Consider the following 20903-nt stretch of genomic DNA (forward strand, 5'->3'; position numbering starts at 1 on the left):
AACTTTGTTAAATAAATAATTGGAGGCATCTTTCACTAATTGTAAAATGTTTCCCTCGGCACGGGACACCCAGTGAGAGAAAATTATTTTCTATTAAAAAAAGAATACAAACGTTGTAAAAGTATAAATAAATATACATATAACTAACAACCCAACTGATTTTATTTTGATAATGCTCCAATAAAAATATAAAAAAATTTAATGAACAAAAGTAAAAATTGAAAGAATAGAACAAAATACTATATGAGAACGCATTTGTGGTATCTCGAAACATTAAAAAAATGTATAAAAAGATACACTTCTCAGTTGTAAAATGGTTTCAAAATATGAATAGACCCTTATTTAAGCATTTTAAGTACACTTCATCATTTTGATAAAAAAAGGGTCATAAAGAAGCATTTATCTTAGAGTCCATTGTACTTGGGCCAACGTGTACGAATATATAATGTAGTTCATTTCCATAAAGATAAAGAGGACGACACCATAACGGGCACTATTGGGGGTTGAAATGTATCCGAAGTATGGCGAGGGTAGTCGGGCACAATACAAACACTTGTCCGTAACAATAAGACCAAGAAGAGAACTGATCGCGTTTAGGGATTTCCCGAGGGATCAAATTATTAGCATTGCAGACAGTCTTAGTAATAATAAAGGGCGCAAAATTGACATCTAAAATACTATTTGAATACAATATTATACATATTGCATGAGCATATTTTTTTACTTTTCTTTATTTTTATTCATCTGTATGTTTGTTCTTTATATAGGTTGTTTAAAAAACAATACTTTTCTCTTACTAATCCATTTTAACAGTTACATATACATGAGCTTATTATGACTTTTATTGGTGTTAAGCCACAATAATTCACAGGAAAAAATAAAATAAATTAAAAGGAATAATCAAATATTTTACAATAACAATATGAATACAAAAAATAACAATTATCAAAAAAGCAGAATAGCAAATAAATATTTTATTAAAATAATTAGAAAAAAATAGTAGCAGAAAAAGTATATAAAAATATAATAGTATAAATTATGTGTATATATTGCGTGCTAACAAAAGTTTTGTCTTTTTTTTCCAAATTTAAAAATGAACATGAAAAGTAGAAAAAAAAGACAAAATTTATACGTCCAATCGAAAGAGTGCTAACATTTTGTAGAGCAGAAAATTTTCTCTCGAATGACGTATAACTTTTACCATTTAAAATAAAAAATTAGGTGCTAATTTATTAATTTGGAAAAAAACAGACAAAACTAAGGTTAACACCTAATACATATTGACGAACATAGTAACATTGTAAGTAAAAGGTTAATAAATAAAACAAGATATTAAATAGTAGGTACTCGTACATAATATTCTAGAAGGATTTTACATTTGGAAAAAATGGTTTTTAAAACAAACCAAAAACCCTTAATTAAGAGAAAAGACGAATAAAATATTGAAAACTTTTAAGTAGAAATAAATAATTAAAAAACTGAAAAAAAGGCAATAAGAAATTGTTGTCTTATTCATATCTTTCTATAGGACACAACGAAAACTAACAACGAATCATTTTTAGATTTTTAAAATCTTTACCAGCATTAGCTACATGTTAGATATTATGTTAAAATTATATGATCGGGGCGATTTAACAAAAAGGATTGTCACCGAGACTGTAGAGAAATGTATTGAATATACATAACAGTCCTCGACTTAACTCTCGAAGGGTAGAAAAAAAAATCTAAGTCGTATCGAGTAACTCCTTCGGTTCGCGGATTTTCAAACGCCACCATTTTATTGCGAGAAAGATATTTTAAAAGGGATCAGACAAAACGTATCAGGCATTGAAGCTTTCGCGTGATAGATTTGATAATAGTTCGAAAAGACAGCTAAGCCCTTTTATTTATACTACCACTGACGTAGCTAAAATGGGAAATTGGATACAACTTCTACTAGAGATGTTTCGCAATCGAATAGAAGAAACATTTCGATAGCAAATTTAGTTCGACTGACCGCATATTGGAACGCTTGAACGAGACTATTAAGGATTATAATATTTATTTTAAGGAAACCCCTTTAAATGAAATACAAATAATGAATATGAGTTGTCTTTAATGCGAAATCAAATAATGTTCCTAGAAAGGCTTAGTATTCTTACTAATTATCCTATATTAAAATTATGAAAAGGAAACTAAAAGATTGTCTATACTAAATCATATAGGATTTTGAGGAATCCTAGATAAAATTAATACAATTCCGCCCTTAAACTCTCAAGGCAGCCAACACTAGCCATAATTACTTTTCGTATAAAATATTTATGAAGCAACCAAAAGAGGCCATCTTCTCCGGTTTGGCTACCTTTCATAACTGAATTGTAAATATGGCTCTGGAAAAAGAGGTTTGAAAAGTTTCCGCAGAAAGGTCACAAAATTAAATATACGAGGAAAAGACGGAAATAAAGTGGGAAGTGTCAAAACAAATATCCCATTTTGAGAGTGAAATACTAGAAATTATAAATTCGCTTCAATTTAAAATGAATCGAAAATTAATTTTTAACCATCTTCCATCTAAGAATAATATGAAAAATGTATTAATACGAGGACATAATTCGAAATTTATACATATAAAAATAACGAGGTACACAAGTAGCGGCATTAGGCGGATAAAAAGGGTTGAAGGACGCTTGGCGGATTATTAAAACAATGAAAACCATTTCAAGTATTACAAAAAATGACCCATTTGCCGTTAAAGTTCAAGGGTTTTGGATGTAACAAAATACAGCGAATACCCGGGTAACATGAGGCGGGGGGAGGTGTGCAAACAGGGGTGACCCGCTTCCGCCATCCAATGCGGAACCCGACACTAAGTGATGAAACTAGATTTGTTTACCTCCGCGAAAGAAAAATACAGCCTACTTACCCTCCGTAGAGTCAACAAGACAAGCACCGGTAAACAAGGTACGGCCCGTAATGCGAAAGTTTCTATTTTGAGATCAAGTCAAAGATTTCTCCTTTTTCTTGAAAATCCTCTACCGAAAGAAGCGTCGGGTTTCCCATCTAGAGGGACTTCTCGTTTCGAAAGTATTGAAGATTAATGATATTCAATTTGGTATGAATTGTACTCGACTCCCTTGCGAGTTTGTTTTTGTTAAATGTTTTTGCTCAACGAAGGGTTTAATTTATGTCGACAAAAATAAATTACATTCAATGGTGAGTTATGGTTAAAGAAATCGATTTCTCTATAAAAACCAAACCATTTGTATAATGCTTTTTGATTATTTATATTTTGTGTACACGAAAAAGAAATTCGAAACATTTTTATGCGGAATGCGGGGTTCATTCTTCGCGAATAAAGTTCGATTTAATTAGATTTATTCAGCTTTTTGCAAGTCACACTTACCGACAAAATAGTGTAGAATGGAATTGTCAATATTATAAATCAATGTCATAAGTTCCAAAGAAAATTCATTTTCACGGCATTATATTTTTTTGACATCTAAACCTTCTTTTAGTCGAGTGTTAAGTGATTTTTTTATGGAAGCGATTTTTCCTTTCCACAGAAAAGAGTTTCCGTCAACATTTCCCATTTTGTGAAGAAACGCGCCACATTTAGGTTTAATGCATATTTCAAAATACATTACATTAATAGAATTTCAAGTGTAAGGGGATCAGGCCGGAAGGCGTAGTAGTAACTGGGCGGTAATAATTTGGTTTATTAAAATTCAAAGCGGCTAGCCCCAAGCTGACTTTTTTCCCGTCTCCACAACGAAAGGGAACAGAAAACCACTCGCAGAAAAAGAAAAGTAATAATTTAGGCATTAAAAACTTACCGATTGGGGATAAAAGTCTAATAAATTTATTTGTGAAAACTATCGTGAATAATAAATTTCAAATTTAGACTATTTGGGTGTATTCAAAACACACAATTTGATTTTTCGAGCGTCATGTTTATTCGTCCAAAAGGACTCTGTGGAGAAAAGGAAACTTTTTGATTCATTCCTTTTATCCAATTTGCATTCACTTGAACAGTCACTCAGTCACTCGAAGGGAGAATGTCTTCCTTGCCCTTGCCTACCCCGCGCCCTCAGCCCCGAAAGGAGGAATCGGGCCCTTCGTCAAAAGAAAAATGTTTTCGATAGTATTCTTAAGTAGGTTCGAGCACTTTCGGCTTTTGAAGTGGTATCGGGAGATTATAAAGTTTTATGGGTTAACTTGATTTAGGGGACTCTGTGAGTACTGGAATGGTTTTTAAACTTGAATCGTTTTATTCCGGGTTTAGTATTCAGGGCGTAGCTTGTAGCTTGAGATAGAAAAAAAATCGACGCACGTTTAAGATACCTACTTTGCACAAGATGGTTGTAATAAACGTATTAATCTCATTCAGACGTTTAATTATTAAACTTAAATACAGAATTGTTCGATACCGTTAACTTTAAGACCCAAGAAAACATGACTTACGATTTGGCTTCAATTTTTAATTGGTAAAAAATTAGCTAGGCAATCAAAAGTTCAAGAATAATAAAATTCAATTAAAACTAATTAACAGATAATTTCAAATTTACTGCTGCCATGGGCCAGGGTAACATGATCTTTCAACAGGGGGAAGATTCAAAAACCGCTTGATATATTCGAAACTCGAGCTGCCATTATTCTTATTTCTCAAATGAAAGTAACAGGACTATCAAGAGTCTAGGTTCGCGGAGAGGTAGTCAATTTTCAAACATCCCCCAATTAATTTGAAGGGCGTTTTCTCGACGCCTCTTAGTGTTTAATTAGGCGCGCAGAACATAGGAAAGGGTTGATTATTTTTCGGAGGCGATTCGAAGATTGAACTATTGTTCAGCGACAGGCCTCTATAATCGAATAGTATAAAAGTCTGACTTATGCTCGTCTACTGAAAGATTTGTGCAGAGGAAATACGTATTTCAACTGAAGTGATTCTGAAGTTTAATTGGAAAAAAAATATTTAATGTGAAATACTCGATGCTAATTTTCGCGAAATTCATTTATTATAAGTCATTTTGAATATTATTTCAAACAAAAACATAAAGATACTTGTACAAAAAAATAGTTGCATATAATAATACGCACCTATAAAAAAACTTCAAAGAGGAAACAATTAAGGTACCCTCGCTTGACAGAGAAGTGTTGTAGGTACTTTCGAGATAAAACCCGTCGATTTAGTTCGAGCCGTGAAGGAATTTCGTCCAGCATCAATTATAGGCGCTTTTTACTTGTTCGCGGGCCTTTGCTCCTAATTAAGGCAGGCGGTGAAATTCTCACATTCTCGTTCTAACACCATCCTTCGTAATGGCGTCCTACCATTGATCTGCGGGGAGGGGGAGGTCGGGGGAGCGTGTTAACGTGTAATAGATGGCGCTAGATAAATTGCGAAGAAGGGTAGAAACAATTGTTGAGAGAAGGGACCATTAAGTAACGCTGCGCGATTTAAGTCGGTTTGTACAAGAGAAGATATAGATGAACTAGATAGTACGTGTGCGGAAGAGATAGATAGATAGAGAAGCAATAGAATAGCGAAGAGAGTAAATAAAGCGTCAGCGTAATTTACGCAATCAAGAAAAGAAGTAGAGAAATACACTACAAGCATTTGATACTTAAAAATGAATAAATTTACGTCGAGGCGACGACGCAGACATGAGTAAATATCACCGCAAACAAAAAAGTAACTGTGCATTGAAAGTAAAATGTGGGCTGAAAATACCTTAACTAGAATGTTTTCTTATATATATGCAAGTCTTGAAAAGTTTGACGTTGCTGTTTGGCGCTGTCAAGGGATGAACGATGAAAAGCTGACGTAACTGTCGTTGCCACCAAAAATACAATTCCTCGCCCCGTATAGATAGCTCCTTCAGCCCTTAATAAGAATAATAATTCAGCATGACTGCCTTACAATTTGAATAGGCGCCGGGCAGCCCGATTCATTCAGGTTCAATGGAATCCCTAATGGAGCGTTGACGCTATTACCGTTACCGGGGCACAGTCGTACTGCCATCTATCGCCTGCCGCATTCATTTATTTCCTTCGTTCTAATTTAAACATTGTAAATCTTACTCTCTCCTTTCTTCTCGTCTCCTGGCGGACGCGGGCGCCGCCGAATATGGAATTATCATAATGTAATTAGGAGCGCCGCTTCTAGCAAAAGCGCTACCTTAAAAACAAATAGCACGACGAAAACCGTTTAAGAATATGAATGTTTATTTGATTTTGCAATAAAGATGGCGAAGGGATGAATGTTGAAATTTTAAAGCGATTCACAAAATCAGGCGCCATTTTCACGCCTTACAGGAGCGGAACGAGAATATTTTTTCCTGTTGATTGATGCGTTTCTGAAGGGGACGAGAAGCGACTATGCGCCGCAATCATCAGCATCAATATTATTTATAACATACTAATTCATATCAAAGTAATTATGTAAAAATTAACACCTCGCACTCAATTACATTTCGATTCAAAATACGAGTATGTTTTGAAGGAAAATTTATAATTCTACTTAGGCGAAGAATTAATTAGAATACGTTATGTCGGCACCTAGTTGGTGGCCTAATTTTGTGATGTACAAAGTTATGTGGGTGCACAGAATGAGAGCAAGTAAAACAGGGTACTTACGTTTTACACAAAGATTTATTCACGAAACTAAACTACTGAAGCTAACACATTGAAAGAAGGATTCTAATAACTATATTAGGCAAAATAAAATGAAGTTGGTAAATCTAAATTGGCGGTAATTTTGTGCCTCGAAGACGCGTGCGGTGAGGTCGGAATCCGGTAGTATTCTCGAAGCCGGTTTGGCCTGTTCGTACGCTCTACGTCGGCGTTCGGCAATGTTCGGCTCGTGCCGTCGTTGTCGACCCGCCACACAGCCCCCTTCCAAGTTTTGAAATCTGTTTTTCAAAACTGACGCTGTATCCCCCTCCTGCCGCTACGCGTTGTGTATGCCGGTTGTTCTGTTGGTGTTTCCGTTTCTGCTGGACTGGCTCGTTCTTCCGCTGTCTGGAACGCCGGCTTGCACCTGTCCAGCGAAACCTTTTTATGTTCGCCATCCACGTCCAGTGTTACCGTCTTTTCCGCCCTGGTGATGACCTTGTAGGGCCCCTTGTAGTTCGGCATCAGGGGTTTGTACACTCTGTCGTCCCTCAGAAACAAGTGTGTGGCTCTCTTTAGTTCCGGGTGGATGAAAACGTTACCTTTATTGTGGTGCTCGACTGGCCTTGGTTTGACGTTTTGCATGAACTTTACCAGTTGCCTAGTGTAGGAGTCCGGGTCAATGTAGTCGTTCGTCTGCTCCAGGATGTCTGCTGGTAACTTTAGTTTGCACCCATACAGCATCTCTGCTACTGAGTGCTCTGCATTCGTGCGCAGTGTGGCCCTCAGTCCGAGTAGTATGGTGCTGATCGATTTTGTCCACGGAACAGGGTGGTGAGCTTTAATGGCCGTCTTCAGCGTTCTATGAAATCGCTCGATCATGCCATTACTTTGTGGATGGTAAGGCGTCGTGTTGGAGTGTGCTATGCCTGATCTGGAACAAAACAAGTTAAAGTCCGTAGACATGAATTGCCTACCCTGATCAGTTATAATTTTCTCCGGTACGCCGTATCTCGCAATCCAGTTGTCCCAGATGGCTCTGATGATTGTGTGGGTCTGGATATCTGCGATAGGGATTACTTCCGCCCATCGAGTGTATCGGTCGATACATGTGAGGCAGTACCTCAGTCCCTCTGATGGTGGAAAAGGTCCGATGAGGTCGACATGGACCACGCAGAATTTCTGTCTCGGCATGTCGATCTTGATGATCGGTGTCCTCGTGTGTTTGTTGACTTTGCTCTTCTGACAGGGTATGCAGGCCTTCGTCCAAGCTGCGCAGTCTGCTTTCATATTTTTCCAGACGCCTCTTTGACTGATGGTCTTGGTCGTGGCGTCGGCTCCTGCATGGTTGAGGTTATGCACTTGGTTGAAGAAAGATCTCTGTAGCGTTTTTGGGATGTACGGTCGCATGTTGCCTTTGTTGAGATCGAAGACGATTTCTTGTCCCTGCATGTTGGTTTTGATCAGGTTCAGAGCAGTGTTCTTGTCGTCCAAGAGTGCGAGTAGTTCGTTGTCCTGCCTTTGTTCTTTATGGATCTTTTCGAACGATATGTTTGCCTCTTGTTCGATCATGTCGATTCTTGATAAGGTATCGGCGACGACGTTGTCTTCTCCTTTTATGTATTTGATGTCCGTGCTGAACTGTGAGATGTAGTCTAGATATCTGAGTTGTCTGGGGCTTTCTTTGTCGTGACTTTTCCTTCTAAACACGAATTGTAGTGGTTTATGGTCCGTGTATATACAGAATTCTCTGCCCTCCAGATAATGTTGAAAGTACCTTACAGTCTCAAAAATGGCTAGTAGTTCCCTGTCGTACGTACTATATGAACACTGAGCCTTGTTCAACTTTTTTGAGAAGAAACTTATCGGTTTGTAGTTGATGCCGTCTGTGGTTTGTTGTAGCACGCCTCCGATTGCGTAATCTGAGGCGTCTGTCCACACTGACATCTTGCTGCTTTCCTCTGGGTAGCTAAGCTTAGTGGCGTTGATCAGCGAGTTCTTGACCTCTTCGAAATCGTGTGTAGTGACTTCGTTCCACTCTACTTTTCTGTTGTCATTCTTTTTTGCTCCCTTGAGGTAATCGTGTAGTCGTATCAATTTGTGTGCTGCTCGTGGTATGAATCTTCGGTAGAAGTTTCCCATGGCCAAGAATCTTCTCAACTGCTTAATGGTTTCTGGCTTGTTGAGGTTCGTGATGGCTTCCACTTTTGTTGGCGAGGGTCCGATGCCTTCAGCCGAAATTTCATAACCAAGAAATAACAGTGTTTTCTTGGCAAACTCGCATTTAGATGGGTTTACCACCATTCCATGATCTTGAAGTCGCTGGAACAAAGCTTTTAAGTGTTCCACATGTGTTTCTTCGTCTGGTGAAGCGATCAATATATCGTCGATATATGCGTGTACTCCTTCTAGACCTCTTGTGACTTCGTTGATGTGCCGTTGGAATGTTTGTGCAGCGCATGATAGTCCGAATGGCATTCTTACAAATTCAAATAACCCGAATGGTGTGGTTATAGCTGTCTTTTTAATGTCAGTTTCATTAATTGGAATTTGGTGATATGCTCGTTGTAAGTCAATTTTGGAAAAAATTTTACAGTTAAATAAGTCATTGCATATATCGTGGATATGTGGCAAGGAATAACGATCAGGTACCGTCTGTGCGTTTAAGCTACGGTAATCGCCACAAGGGCGATAAGTACCATCGCTCTTCTTCACCATATGCAATGGAGAGGCCCACTCACTCTTGGAGGGTCTACAAATACCTTGAGCCACCATGTGATCGAACTCTTGCTTCGCCTGCCTCAGTAGTTCTGGGGACAGCCGACGAGTCTTACACATAACGGGTTTGCCACGGGTATCTATATGGTGGATTGTGTTGTGTTTATCCAGCCCTGCGTATGGTTTATTGATATCTACTAGTTGTGGATACTTCAATATGAGTGAGTGGTAAATGTTGGTTTTGTCTGTTAATGATATGGAACATGTTATGTTGTTGTTTGTGGAGATGTCAAATGCTCTGACTATCTTGCCGTTTGTATTGTCTACTAACCGTTTGTTCCTAACATCTACTAACAGGTGGAAGTTGTGGAGAAAATCTGCTCCTATAATAGGGCGTGTCGTATCCGCTATTATAAACTTCCATGTAAACATTTGTTTACATCCCAGATTCAGTGTTACCGTGGTAACTCCGAAATTCTGGATCGTAGTCCCGTTCGCTGCATAGAGAATTAGCTTAGACTTTTCTCCATGGCGTTTGTGTAAAGATCTAGGAATTAATGATATTTCCGATCCGGAGTCAACGAGGTATGACACACCGGTATCACGATCTTTAACAAAGAGACGTGTTGTGTTGGTTGAATCAGCCGCCTCCGCTATGATTCGACCATCTAGTTTTTTGAAGCTAGATGCGGTTTAAATTCACATGGTGTGACGCATTTCTTAGCTTGATCGCCAAATTTTGTGTGGAAGTAACAAAGAATAGTTTTCTTGTTATTTCCGTTGGCCCTATAGCTTGTTTTGTTGAAATTGTTGTTGTATTTGTTGTTATTGAAATTGTTACTGCTGTTACTTGTTGTGTGTTTGAATCTATTGTTATTGTTGTTGTGACTATGCTGTTTGTTGATTGTGTGAAATAAACTCTCTACCTTATGGGTTAGAGCTTGTACGGACTGTTCTAAACTACAAATGTTATTTTTATTGTTGGTACCTACTACCGCTACATTATCCTGTGTGTACACCTGTATTAGGCGATCTGCTATCGTCGCTTGCCTATCCCAGTCATCTTCGCTTATGGCTAAATGCGCTTGGATCGTCTTGGGCAGTTGTTGTATCCACAAGTATTGCAACGTCGTTTCGTCTATTTGTAAACCTATTGCTAGCGTCCGCATCTCTCTAAGTAGGCTGGATGGGTTTCGATCCCCAAGCTGTAAGGAAGAAAACAGTTTTTCTCTCCTTCTGTCCTGTGGACAGCCCATGCGTTGGATTATAGCTTCCTTCAGCCTCGTATATTTTGCTCGGTTCGGTTCCATGAGTAAAATATCTGAAACTTGTTCTATGTGCGCTTGTTCAAGTTTTGACACTAAGTGACTATAACGTGCGTCTTCTGAAACTATGTTTGCCAACTCGAATTGTGCTTCTATCTGTTTAAACCAAAGTTCGATGTTGTTCACCCATAGCTGTGGTAGTTTAACGCTAATCCTATCCGTGTGGAACATGTTGTTTGCTGTGTTGATATTTGTCAAGTCAGTGTTGTCCTTGTTAGCCATTGTTTACAGTTTAAAAATATTCGTTTTTAAAAAAAAATTCAGAAAAATGTATGTAATAATGATTACAGTATAAGTTAAAATATTGAAATAAAAGTATTCAATAATGAGTGTAGTTGTATTAAAAAGTTAAGTTTAAATTATTAGATTTAAATTTAAATTTAAATTTAAATTTCAAACAAAAATATTTATTTTTTAAATGTCAGAGTCACTATTTGTTATGTATGTACTGTGCAAGTTATAGAAAAGAAAATTAAAAACAGAAAATTTAAATAATTATTTTACCATACGGCGGAACACATTTTCCAACTATTAGGTATTTGTATTCTCCAAGCCTGAGTGGTCCCCTCAATATTAATATTCCTTTTGATTGTCCGTTGTACAATATATCAAGTTTAAAAATGTTTATGGTAAAACTTCAAATCTGTAACACATAATAACATGCATAGCCTAGGTTAAAAATATAAACATATATAGTACAGTCACACGATATAATGTATATAGAAAAAAAGTATGGATACTAATGTCCACGTACTAAGTTAAACATTCGTCGGCTTAGCCGCCCGAATATCTGTTTGTTTGATAGTTTCAAGTTGTTTACAAAAATAAAATTTTACAAATTGCAAGTATTGTGAACGACTGCGCCAGCTGAAAAATATTTCCGATAGATTTCGCTGGTAAAAAAAAAAACTTACTCCCGCAGTGCGTTCACAAGGAGAAAACTTTCGGATGCCTACGTCACGCTTGTCTCGCCATATAATATTTGTCAAAAATAATTATGTTCCGGTACCCTGTAAGTACCTCTACTCAATCTGGCACCCTATGTAAATGTTCGTGTGAATTGTTTGTGTGTTCGACTCAAGAAAAATAAAAAAAAATAAAATTTATATGTGATGTAGGAATGTATTACTCGGCGTGCGATTTTTGGTGAGCGAGTCGCTCGAACGTATTATATTATGTTTGTTTATAATAATTTTAGTTAAATTATGAATCACCTGTTTGAATTAATCCCGGCCGAGTAATATTGTTAAGAAATTAATCACAGTTTAATCAATTCACTAGTTACATTAATTACATTTACATTAGTTACATTTACATTGAAGATTGTTACCGACAGAAAAATTCACTCGATTCGCTCGGTCTTTGAAAAATCTAATTCTATTATATATTATAATTATTATAATATAATTCTATTATACTAAATTAATTAACCTTACAATAAGTTAACCTTGAAATAGATTAACCTTGATTAATTACAAATAAATTAAAAGTGCAATCAAATTAAAAATGAAATTTTAAATTTTTCATGTACCGACCGAAAAAAAGTAATTGTTGTACAATTTTGTCAAGCGAAGATATTTCTGTCTGAAATTTTGCGCAATTTTTATGGAATTTGAATGGGGTCACCGTGATTGATTGTTTAATGTTGTGTTTTCGTGTTCAAACGTCGGGGTATACCACTTTTATGTCGGCACCTAGTTGGTGGCCTAATTTTGTGATGTACAAAGTTATGTGGGTGCACAGAATGAGAGCAAGTAAAACAGGGTACTTACGTTTTACACAAAGATTTATTCACGAAACTAAACTACTGAAGCTAACACATTGAAAGAAGGATTCTAATAACTATATTAGGCAAAATAAAATGAAGTTGGTAAATCTAAATTGGCGGTAATTTTGTGCCTCGAAGACGCGTGCGGTGAGGTCGGAATCCGGTAGTATTCTCGAAGCCGGTTTGGCCTGTTCGTACGCTCTACGTCGGCGTTCGGCAATGTTCGGCTCGTGCCGTCGTTGTCGACCCGCCACAACGTTTTACTTAAGTAAAATAACAAAGGAATACGAGTTACTAAATCATTTACGGAATCCTGAGCGCCTTTGTGAATGGAAAATCTGAGGAATTAGTGATGCTCATCACTCCCTCATTGTATGGTGTGAATATTCACTAGGAGAAGTTCTGTTCCAAGTGGCGGAATGTTAATTTTTAATGGAGAAATGTCGTCGTTTTAGTAATGTAAATACCAACCTCCACACTTGTTCACCTGGTACTTTGATAAGGCTTTAAAATAAATATTGAGAAGGTGTTAGATATTTTTTTAATGTATTGTTTATTGACTACGTCCATAATTTGGTAGGTGAAATGCACGATCACTAACTGAGTAACCGATGCTTAACAGTATGATCCTTGAACCTACAATAATAGATGTGGTAGATAGAACATTACGATCAAGAAGTCAACATCTGTATTGATTCAAACCGAAACGCCCACTATCCAGGGAACAAATACAATTAATTATTCAGATCCTTCCTCCACTGCTAGAATCCTTGGAGAATTAGGCGAGTAATTTACAATAACACTATAAAATCTGAGCAACGTAGTGTTAGTAGTTATTTAATATATTTCAATTTAGCATTATGATTAAAAAAAATAATTTAAATTAATTAAACAAACTAAACAATTGAATATAACTGAACGCTTTCCACTAGAATCCTTAAAATTTATTCATTAATTAGTCACTGATGTAACTGTAGACGAAGAACTAAAACCTGAAAAAAAATTAGTAAACATGGACACAATACGAGAATATCAGAACAATATCATACACAACATTCTAAAATCAGACAAGGACAGTCAAGATCAGGGACTGAAATTATACAATAAACTACCAGACAAAACTAAACAAAAGACTCAGACAACCTTTACAACTACTACAACTACTACAACTAATACCATCACACCATTTTCCCGTAGGGGTAAGTAGAGAGAATGGACCACCACACACATCTATCCTGGCATACATTCCTAGTTTCTTCCACATTCATTCATCTTGTCATACATGCCCTTCGGTTCTGTCTGCTTTTGACATGACCAGACTTAAGATTTTGGTTTATCTGATTATACCACTTCTTTCTTGGTTGTCCTCGTCTCATGTTACCGTTTATTTTCGCCAGATATACTTGTTTTACCATTCTTTCGTCGTCCATTCGTTCTACATGACAAAACCATCTCAGAGACCCTTTTTTGATCTTATCAATGATACTTGACTCAGATTAAAACTCTCGCCTGATTTCATCATCCGCAACCCTGTCACACTTTGATTTCTCACACATTCGTCGAAGAGATTGCATTTCAACCGCGTTCATCCGGCTTTCATCTTTCCTCTGTCAGTTCCATGTTTCACTTCCATACATAATTGTTGGAACTAAAACTCCGTTGTGCACTGCCAGTTTAGCTTCCATTGAAAATTATTTTGTTAAATGAATGTTATCCATAAAAGTTTATAAAAAATAAATTTCAAACATAAAAAAATAATTTTTAGTCGATTTAGAAGAAATTTTAACAAATGAATCACGGTAAAAAATTTAATTGCTGACACTGTATTACCATGTTAATTTCTTAATATTTTTATTTAGATGAAATCGTTAAATAAAACAGTATACGCTTCATGTTCTAGAAAATATAAGTAGGTACATTTGCAGAAATTATAAAAAATTGTGATTTTGAAAGTTGACATAAAATTTAGGTAAAGATACATCGGTCATCTGATTAGAATACACAATAATCTAAGTAAAAATATTTTGAGTTTTTCCAAATGTTTGAACACAAAAGACTGAAATTCAATTAATATTAACAAATTACAACAGAGACAACATATTATCAATCTTTGTTATAATTTGTTAATAATCTAAATTGTATTGGATGCACAAAATGAGGAAGACCAAAAAAGGCATGACATCACCAAATCCAACAAATAATAAAGGATATGTCGGAATTTTTTAAAGTCCAAAATTTTTAATTGTACAAAGTTAATATCTCGTTTTGCTACTAATATTGTTACACAATAATCATTTCTAAAAGTATTAATTTAAACAGTAAAGAGGCGATTGTTTTTGAAAACAAAAAACTTTTATTTTTATAAAATAATAATGATAAGCTCTTTGTTTTATGTTACAGTTTTTTCATGCAACCCGTTTAGTTGATTTTAATGAGAACTTACGAACTTTAATGTACAAAATATGTTTGTAAAGTAAAACAACCAATTTCGAAAAAACCGCTATAATTTTCTCACTTAACTTTTCTCGGTGCAACCGGCCTTTAGACGTGTGGAGTACTCGATAAAACAATTGAGTGCTAAAAATACGGTTGATTGATTTGGAAATGTACAATCAGATATCAGATAGATTGTTTGAAAATGATGTCGATAAAATAAATATTTATTTTTTTTAGTAAAAAGTAACAAACTGTAATGATAGCATATCTAATATATCGCGTATGAAATGCGATAGCATTTTCACTGCAGAAAGGGGCAGTCTAACTGCAAAGGTTCCTGTATTTCTGTGTAACATGAATATTCCCAGTCCGTTTATTATCTATATGGCCGGGTGAATGTTGTTCCCCGTGTCGCAACAGCCATTACACGGAGAAGATGGCGCGACAACGCCCGATTGTTGCAACTGTCGGTTAGGGATGCAGTGACGCCATTTTGTAGTGTGCCATGAGCGGCCCTGGTGATAAGAAGCACCGCCGTGTCTCGTAACAACACGTATTAACTTGACTTTCTGTAAGTCGGCTTCATAAGCAACGATTCAATTAAAATTAATGGAATTATTCAATTAAGGAGCGTACGGCTGCATTGTGAACAATGACGATTGTCCCCTCTGCCGAGATCTGTATTTAACCGCTTCGATTCTCTTAATTTATCGGGAATATCTCTTTGCATCTCTTGTAATGCTAAATGCGCGTTTTATATTAACTTATCATCAGGAAAATGAAAAACAAAATGCACAGTACTCATACTGAATAAGCGGAAACCGTTGAAATAATGTCATTGAATTCGTATTATGAACGCTTGTATTATGTATTTATAATTTAAAATCTATGGTCGTAGCGATGCCATATAGTCTATAAATTTGATTTAAGATTATGCATTTTAATACACCCCATGAAATTAAATAGTCCCTGCTAATATTTTTCAAAGAAAAAAGTTTTTATTTTATTTCTAGAAATGACAAAAATGCGTGTCGAAATTCCAATGCAATTCCAGTAGGAATTGAATAATCTAATGCCAAAAAGATTGTTTTTTTTTTATAAATTCATAAAGGGTACAAAATAAACAAAAATTTTAAAATCTAACGGAAATATTATTTAAAAAGTCGGAATATAATAACGTTGATTATCCAATAAATGTTTAATAGTATTTTTATTTACGCGCATACATAAAAAAAAAACCGCAAGTAGTACAGCAACACCTGAACGTTCTAATTAACTTATAAAATAAAATTAATAAGTATATTACAAGGTAATATCGTGTTAAACTAGCTTCGAGAATCCATTAATATTACTTAAAAACTTATCTACAAAGAAGCTTCAATTAAATGTTATAAATTGCACTCCCAGCTTTCCCGTTGAAATTGATCACCTTTCAAAAAATAATGAATGAAGTAAATCAATAAACTTTTAGATTAAAAAACGAAAAACTTATTTAGCAGAAAGTGTACTTTCTGGTTTTATTGGCATTTTTATTTTAATGGCTAACATTTAAAGGGTACGCCGCTAAAACAGGCGCATTGAAATTTTGGAAATTTTCGAGATATTGATGTCATTTTTTTCTGATGGGATGAGTAAAATGGTGTTCCTCGTCTCATAAATTTAAGGAATTAAATATGGGATCAAAAAACCTGTCTAAATGCGACGTTTGCGGCAACGAGCTCGTTTTTGTCATTTAAAGAAAGGATTTTTTTTTAAAAATATAAAACGAATGTTTGTTTTCCCCTTTTTTGTAATTGTGTTATAATTTACATAACACAGATTTAAGGCCTATTTTGTTAACTACACGAACCCGGTGTACCACAAATAAGGTTTTTATTTTTTCATTTTCCTTTCTGTAAATTCGTTATTTGTTAACGAGCCCGTTCTTGCCGTGTACCGTGTACTCTTCATTTGTTTTATGATACGAATAAAAAAAATACTTACGCATATATCTTTCTCTTGGCACATTGAACCCCAAACTTGAAAGTTGGATTGAAGAAGCTCGCAATTTTCCCAACACTGAAAAAGAGACAAAACATATTAGAATTATTAAAAAAAAAAAAAAAAACAGAAATAAAGTTTTCATTAAAAATTACATTTTGAGAGCAGGAGAGTAAGAAGATTGAGGAGATATTACGGCAGATATGCATATAAAAGAAGTGAAAAATAAGGTGATGCCGGGTGATTTCACATCCATTATCATTGTGGTAACAAAACAGAAGTGGCTACGGTGCTGATAAGTGGAGCCTTTGAAAAACACGAATGAATATCCTATAATTTCAAGTTAATACTTAGGAGATGAGGAGTTGTTAGGAGGTAAGCTGGTGTTCTCTGGCAAATATAATTACCGTCTAACGGGAACTGAAGCAAGTATCCGAAGAGCGAGTGATTGAGATTGAATTACGCAGTACGGGGCACGGGCGAGCCGCTAACTACTTCTTGTTCACGGGGAGGGTATACTGAATACTCGTGAAATAAAATGCAAACAAAATAGTAAGAAGCGGAGAGCATGTTTGAACTGGATATATCAGATAGTACCTATTCAATATTTTACCAGAAACAGGAACTCATAAAGAATAAGAATATAAGTAATATGTGACGTCCTATGATTGTGGGGAAAGTAAAGGTGAAATTTTGAGTTCAGAAATTCCGTTTTAAATTACCACTTGTATTATTAAAACCAATTTATAATTAATTGTTTTGTGAAACGATGATAATGAGTGTATATTGAAATCATTTTATGTTAATAAATGCAAAACTGGTGAAATAAGACTTATGTTTGAGTTAAGCCACATCATCCTTTTTTAAGCTGAGAAAACCTCGAGGTTTTATCTAAAGATATGAGGTCTGTAGAGCTGTAGGGATGCAGGGCTGAAGACATAAAAAGGGTCGCACAAGATAGACCGGAGTGGCAAAGGAGATGCAGAGCTTTGCTGCAAACCAAACCATTTTAAAGGATTGAAGCCAAAGAGAGAGATACTTTTGGTCCAGATATAGAAAAATAAGAAACAAAAGCTAAGCACACGATTAACAAGTAAACAATACAAGTTAAAAATACTGTTATTAAAATAACGGCAGTTCCGAAATAAAAAAAAAGATTTAAAAAACCTATGACCATGGATGTGTAAATAAATCCATATAAAACTCAATTTAATGCAAGAAAACATGAAAAAAAACGTCAATATGAACAAATAACAGGTGTTTTACAGTAAACATAAATAGTATAATATATTCCAGAAGAAAAAAGCCGAATCTCAGGATACAGAGACATCAACTCATCGGTATGCGATAAATCTTCAATATTAATAAATTGTAATTCATGAAGATAAATATTTTGATTCCACATCTAATTATTTACGGGCAGATTGAAAATGTTAATTAACGCTTTTTCTTAATAACTATGCCGCTGATTTCGATTCGCTGAATAAGTAAATCAAGTTGGTATTATTAATAACACGCTATCCCAGGAGGGAAAAATCCAAGTGTTTATGGAACACAACACTAGTGATAATAAATATCTCGGCGCGAGGTGGAAATTAATAACAAATGGGAAGAAATAAAATATGGCAGAGGAACATTGAGGTTGGTTAATATAATTGCAGAACATGCTAGATAAACGCACACGTAATCATTGTTACAGTGACCCAACAACGATAGGGTTGGGCTTAGATTATGGCTGAAGGAAAACGTAACTTACATAAAACAAGCAAATAAGTAACGCCTTATGAAAAGAACTCACATCTCAACTGTAAAAGTGTAGAAGAAAACCATTACGAACAGCACATTATTTATTTATTTTATTGGGTAAACAAATAGTATGTACAAATATATTTCAATATATTTGTATATTAATGTAGGACACCCATACATACACCGACAAAATTGTTTACACTTAAGACAATAATTCAAATTAGGTTAAATATAACAAACGAAAAAGATAGGAAATGAAAAAGATATATATTTGAATAAAATTGATTAAATATCTGTTTCTCTCAATATTTCTATGACTTCTGACTTAAATTAACATTCATTGTTATGAAAAATATCAGCCTCGGTAAGTCTATAATTATATTGCTCGCATATTCTTGGTATTGTAGATTATTTTAAATAGTTCGTTGACGAGTTGTCTGTGTAAAACGGAAGATTTTGTCTTGCCGGTCAAGATGGCACACGGAATGGAAGTATTTCAAGTAGATTGGCGGAATCTGTTTGTATTTTTATTATTTATTTAGTATACTTCATTTTTTTTAAAGATAAAAGTAAAACTTGAGTTCTAATTACTTACTCAAATTATTTAATTTTTAGAACGTTTCCTAAAAGTCGTAAATAACTTGTGCTCGAAAAACGGAAATCAAGTTGTGGTAGAGTGGTATTTGAACCTCGGACCTTGGGCCCGTGAGTCCACAATACTACCACGGGACCACAACCCACCAACCCGGTAATAATTTATATTGCATTAATGGTTTATTGTAAAATAAAATTTAGGTTTTGACATCTAATATAATAATCCAATATTTATTTGTCCCGTGTCTTGAAAACAATTTACTACAAATGTTTAGATACTATTGCATCATTATAAGTTATGACACAAATCACTAATATTTCACTAGCTTTGATTAACTAAAAAAAATGACTTAAATATACCTCCATTATCCATCCACTAAGAGCTATCGGAAAAAACATATTGATTCAAAAAATAAAAAAAAGTCGTAACGAAAGGTTAGAAAAATCTATTGATTCCCCGAATAAAATAAACTCACAGCCGAACTTTAATTTCAAAGTTTCGATGACAAACATGAAAATATGTTGTAACTGCCATATTAGTGTGCAGCTATAAAGGGGTGATGATGCGTTCGAGAGCAGATACCTAAGTGACTATAAATATTTATAATGAAATGGCAGGTTTCCTATGAGAAATATATATCTTCGCGTGGTACCTATGGACGTGTTGGGGGTTGAGCCAAGATTCTACGATGAGAATCTTCTTATTTAACATTATGTATTTGCCAATGTTTTCAATTTGAAATTCCACCGACGACATCGGAGAGAGAAACTCGATTTGTTCCCGCAATTAATAACATTAACCGGTTCGTAAATAACGCGTTAAGTATTTCCCTAAGTGTGCAATTAAAATAATCATAATTTAACAAGAAAGGTATTATCAATTCCAACGTTATTCCAGTGGTTATGGACAATAAATTGGTTAAACAAATAAATCGCTCGAATCACAGATTATACCAAACGAAAAATGGATGCAATAAATATGTCTACCTATGATAATTGCGATAAAACTCATAAATTCGGTACGAGACAAAACCTACAATTATTATCATACGAAATTCATTACTATTGTGAAATCCCATTCCGTGATTTCGTACTTTGAAATGTAAAGCTCACAGCAGCAATTAAAACAGTATTTACGAAACAATATAACAGATTTTTTATGACGATTTCGCATTCATAAACCACGCTGAAATTTTAATACGAGATGATGCACAATCATCTTAAATTGTACGCGTGCGAAATACCAGGGAAACATAATGCAGCGGAAAGTAAAAATAATAAACGGTTCGTGAGATGCAATTTGTTCAGCGTTCCTCATCCCGCGATCTTCGTGAAAGCCTGGAATTAGCTATAACAAGTACCTACCGAGGGTGGTAGGAGGCTAGCGGAGGTAATATCATACTGCGGTGAGTTATTTGTTTGAGCTGAGAGATTTTATGCACTCCTGATCAGATAACCGCCGTGGGAGGTGCGTAGATCGAACAGGAATTGAGATCTTCTATCGCGCACCGGAGAAATTAAAATGTTAAACGCCTTAAAATAAATATTGTCTGAACGATTTTAATCAATTGTTATATAAGAGAGTGCGTTTACTAAATTTAAGTGATTTGAATGTACGAAGACAAACATAGCTAAAAAACAAACAGTTGAATTCCTAATAAAAATAACTGTACGTATGTTTAATATCAGAGGTAAGAATACGAAAAAAATATTGATGTTGTAATTAATCGGGAAAACATGATTTTGAA

At 35.1% G+C, this 20903-nt stretch overlaps 1 protein-coding gene across 1 annotated transcript in view; it reads right to left on the reverse strand.

The window, feature by feature from the left end:
• The window catches only part of LOC148284965 (uncharacterized), a 130386-nt gene that overhangs the window by 19555 nt on the left and 89928 nt on the right, over window positions 1–20903 (reverse strand). The window contains exon 3 of the mRNA XM_088232135.1: window positions 16816–16890. Coding sequence (XP_088088261.1) covers window positions 16816–16890 — 75 coding nt within the window. The remainder of the gene's footprint in view (window positions 1–16815; window positions 16891–20903) is intronic.

This window comes from Micrasema longulum, unplaced genomic scaffold (genome assembly GCF_059751315.1).
Source record: "Micrasema longulum isolate JH-2025_06_02 unplaced genomic scaffold, ASM5975131v1 h1tg000073l, whole genome shotgun sequence".
In the NCBI taxonomy this organism is placed as follows: Eukaryota; Metazoa; Arthropoda; class Insecta; order Trichoptera; family Brachycentridae; genus Micrasema; species Micrasema longulum.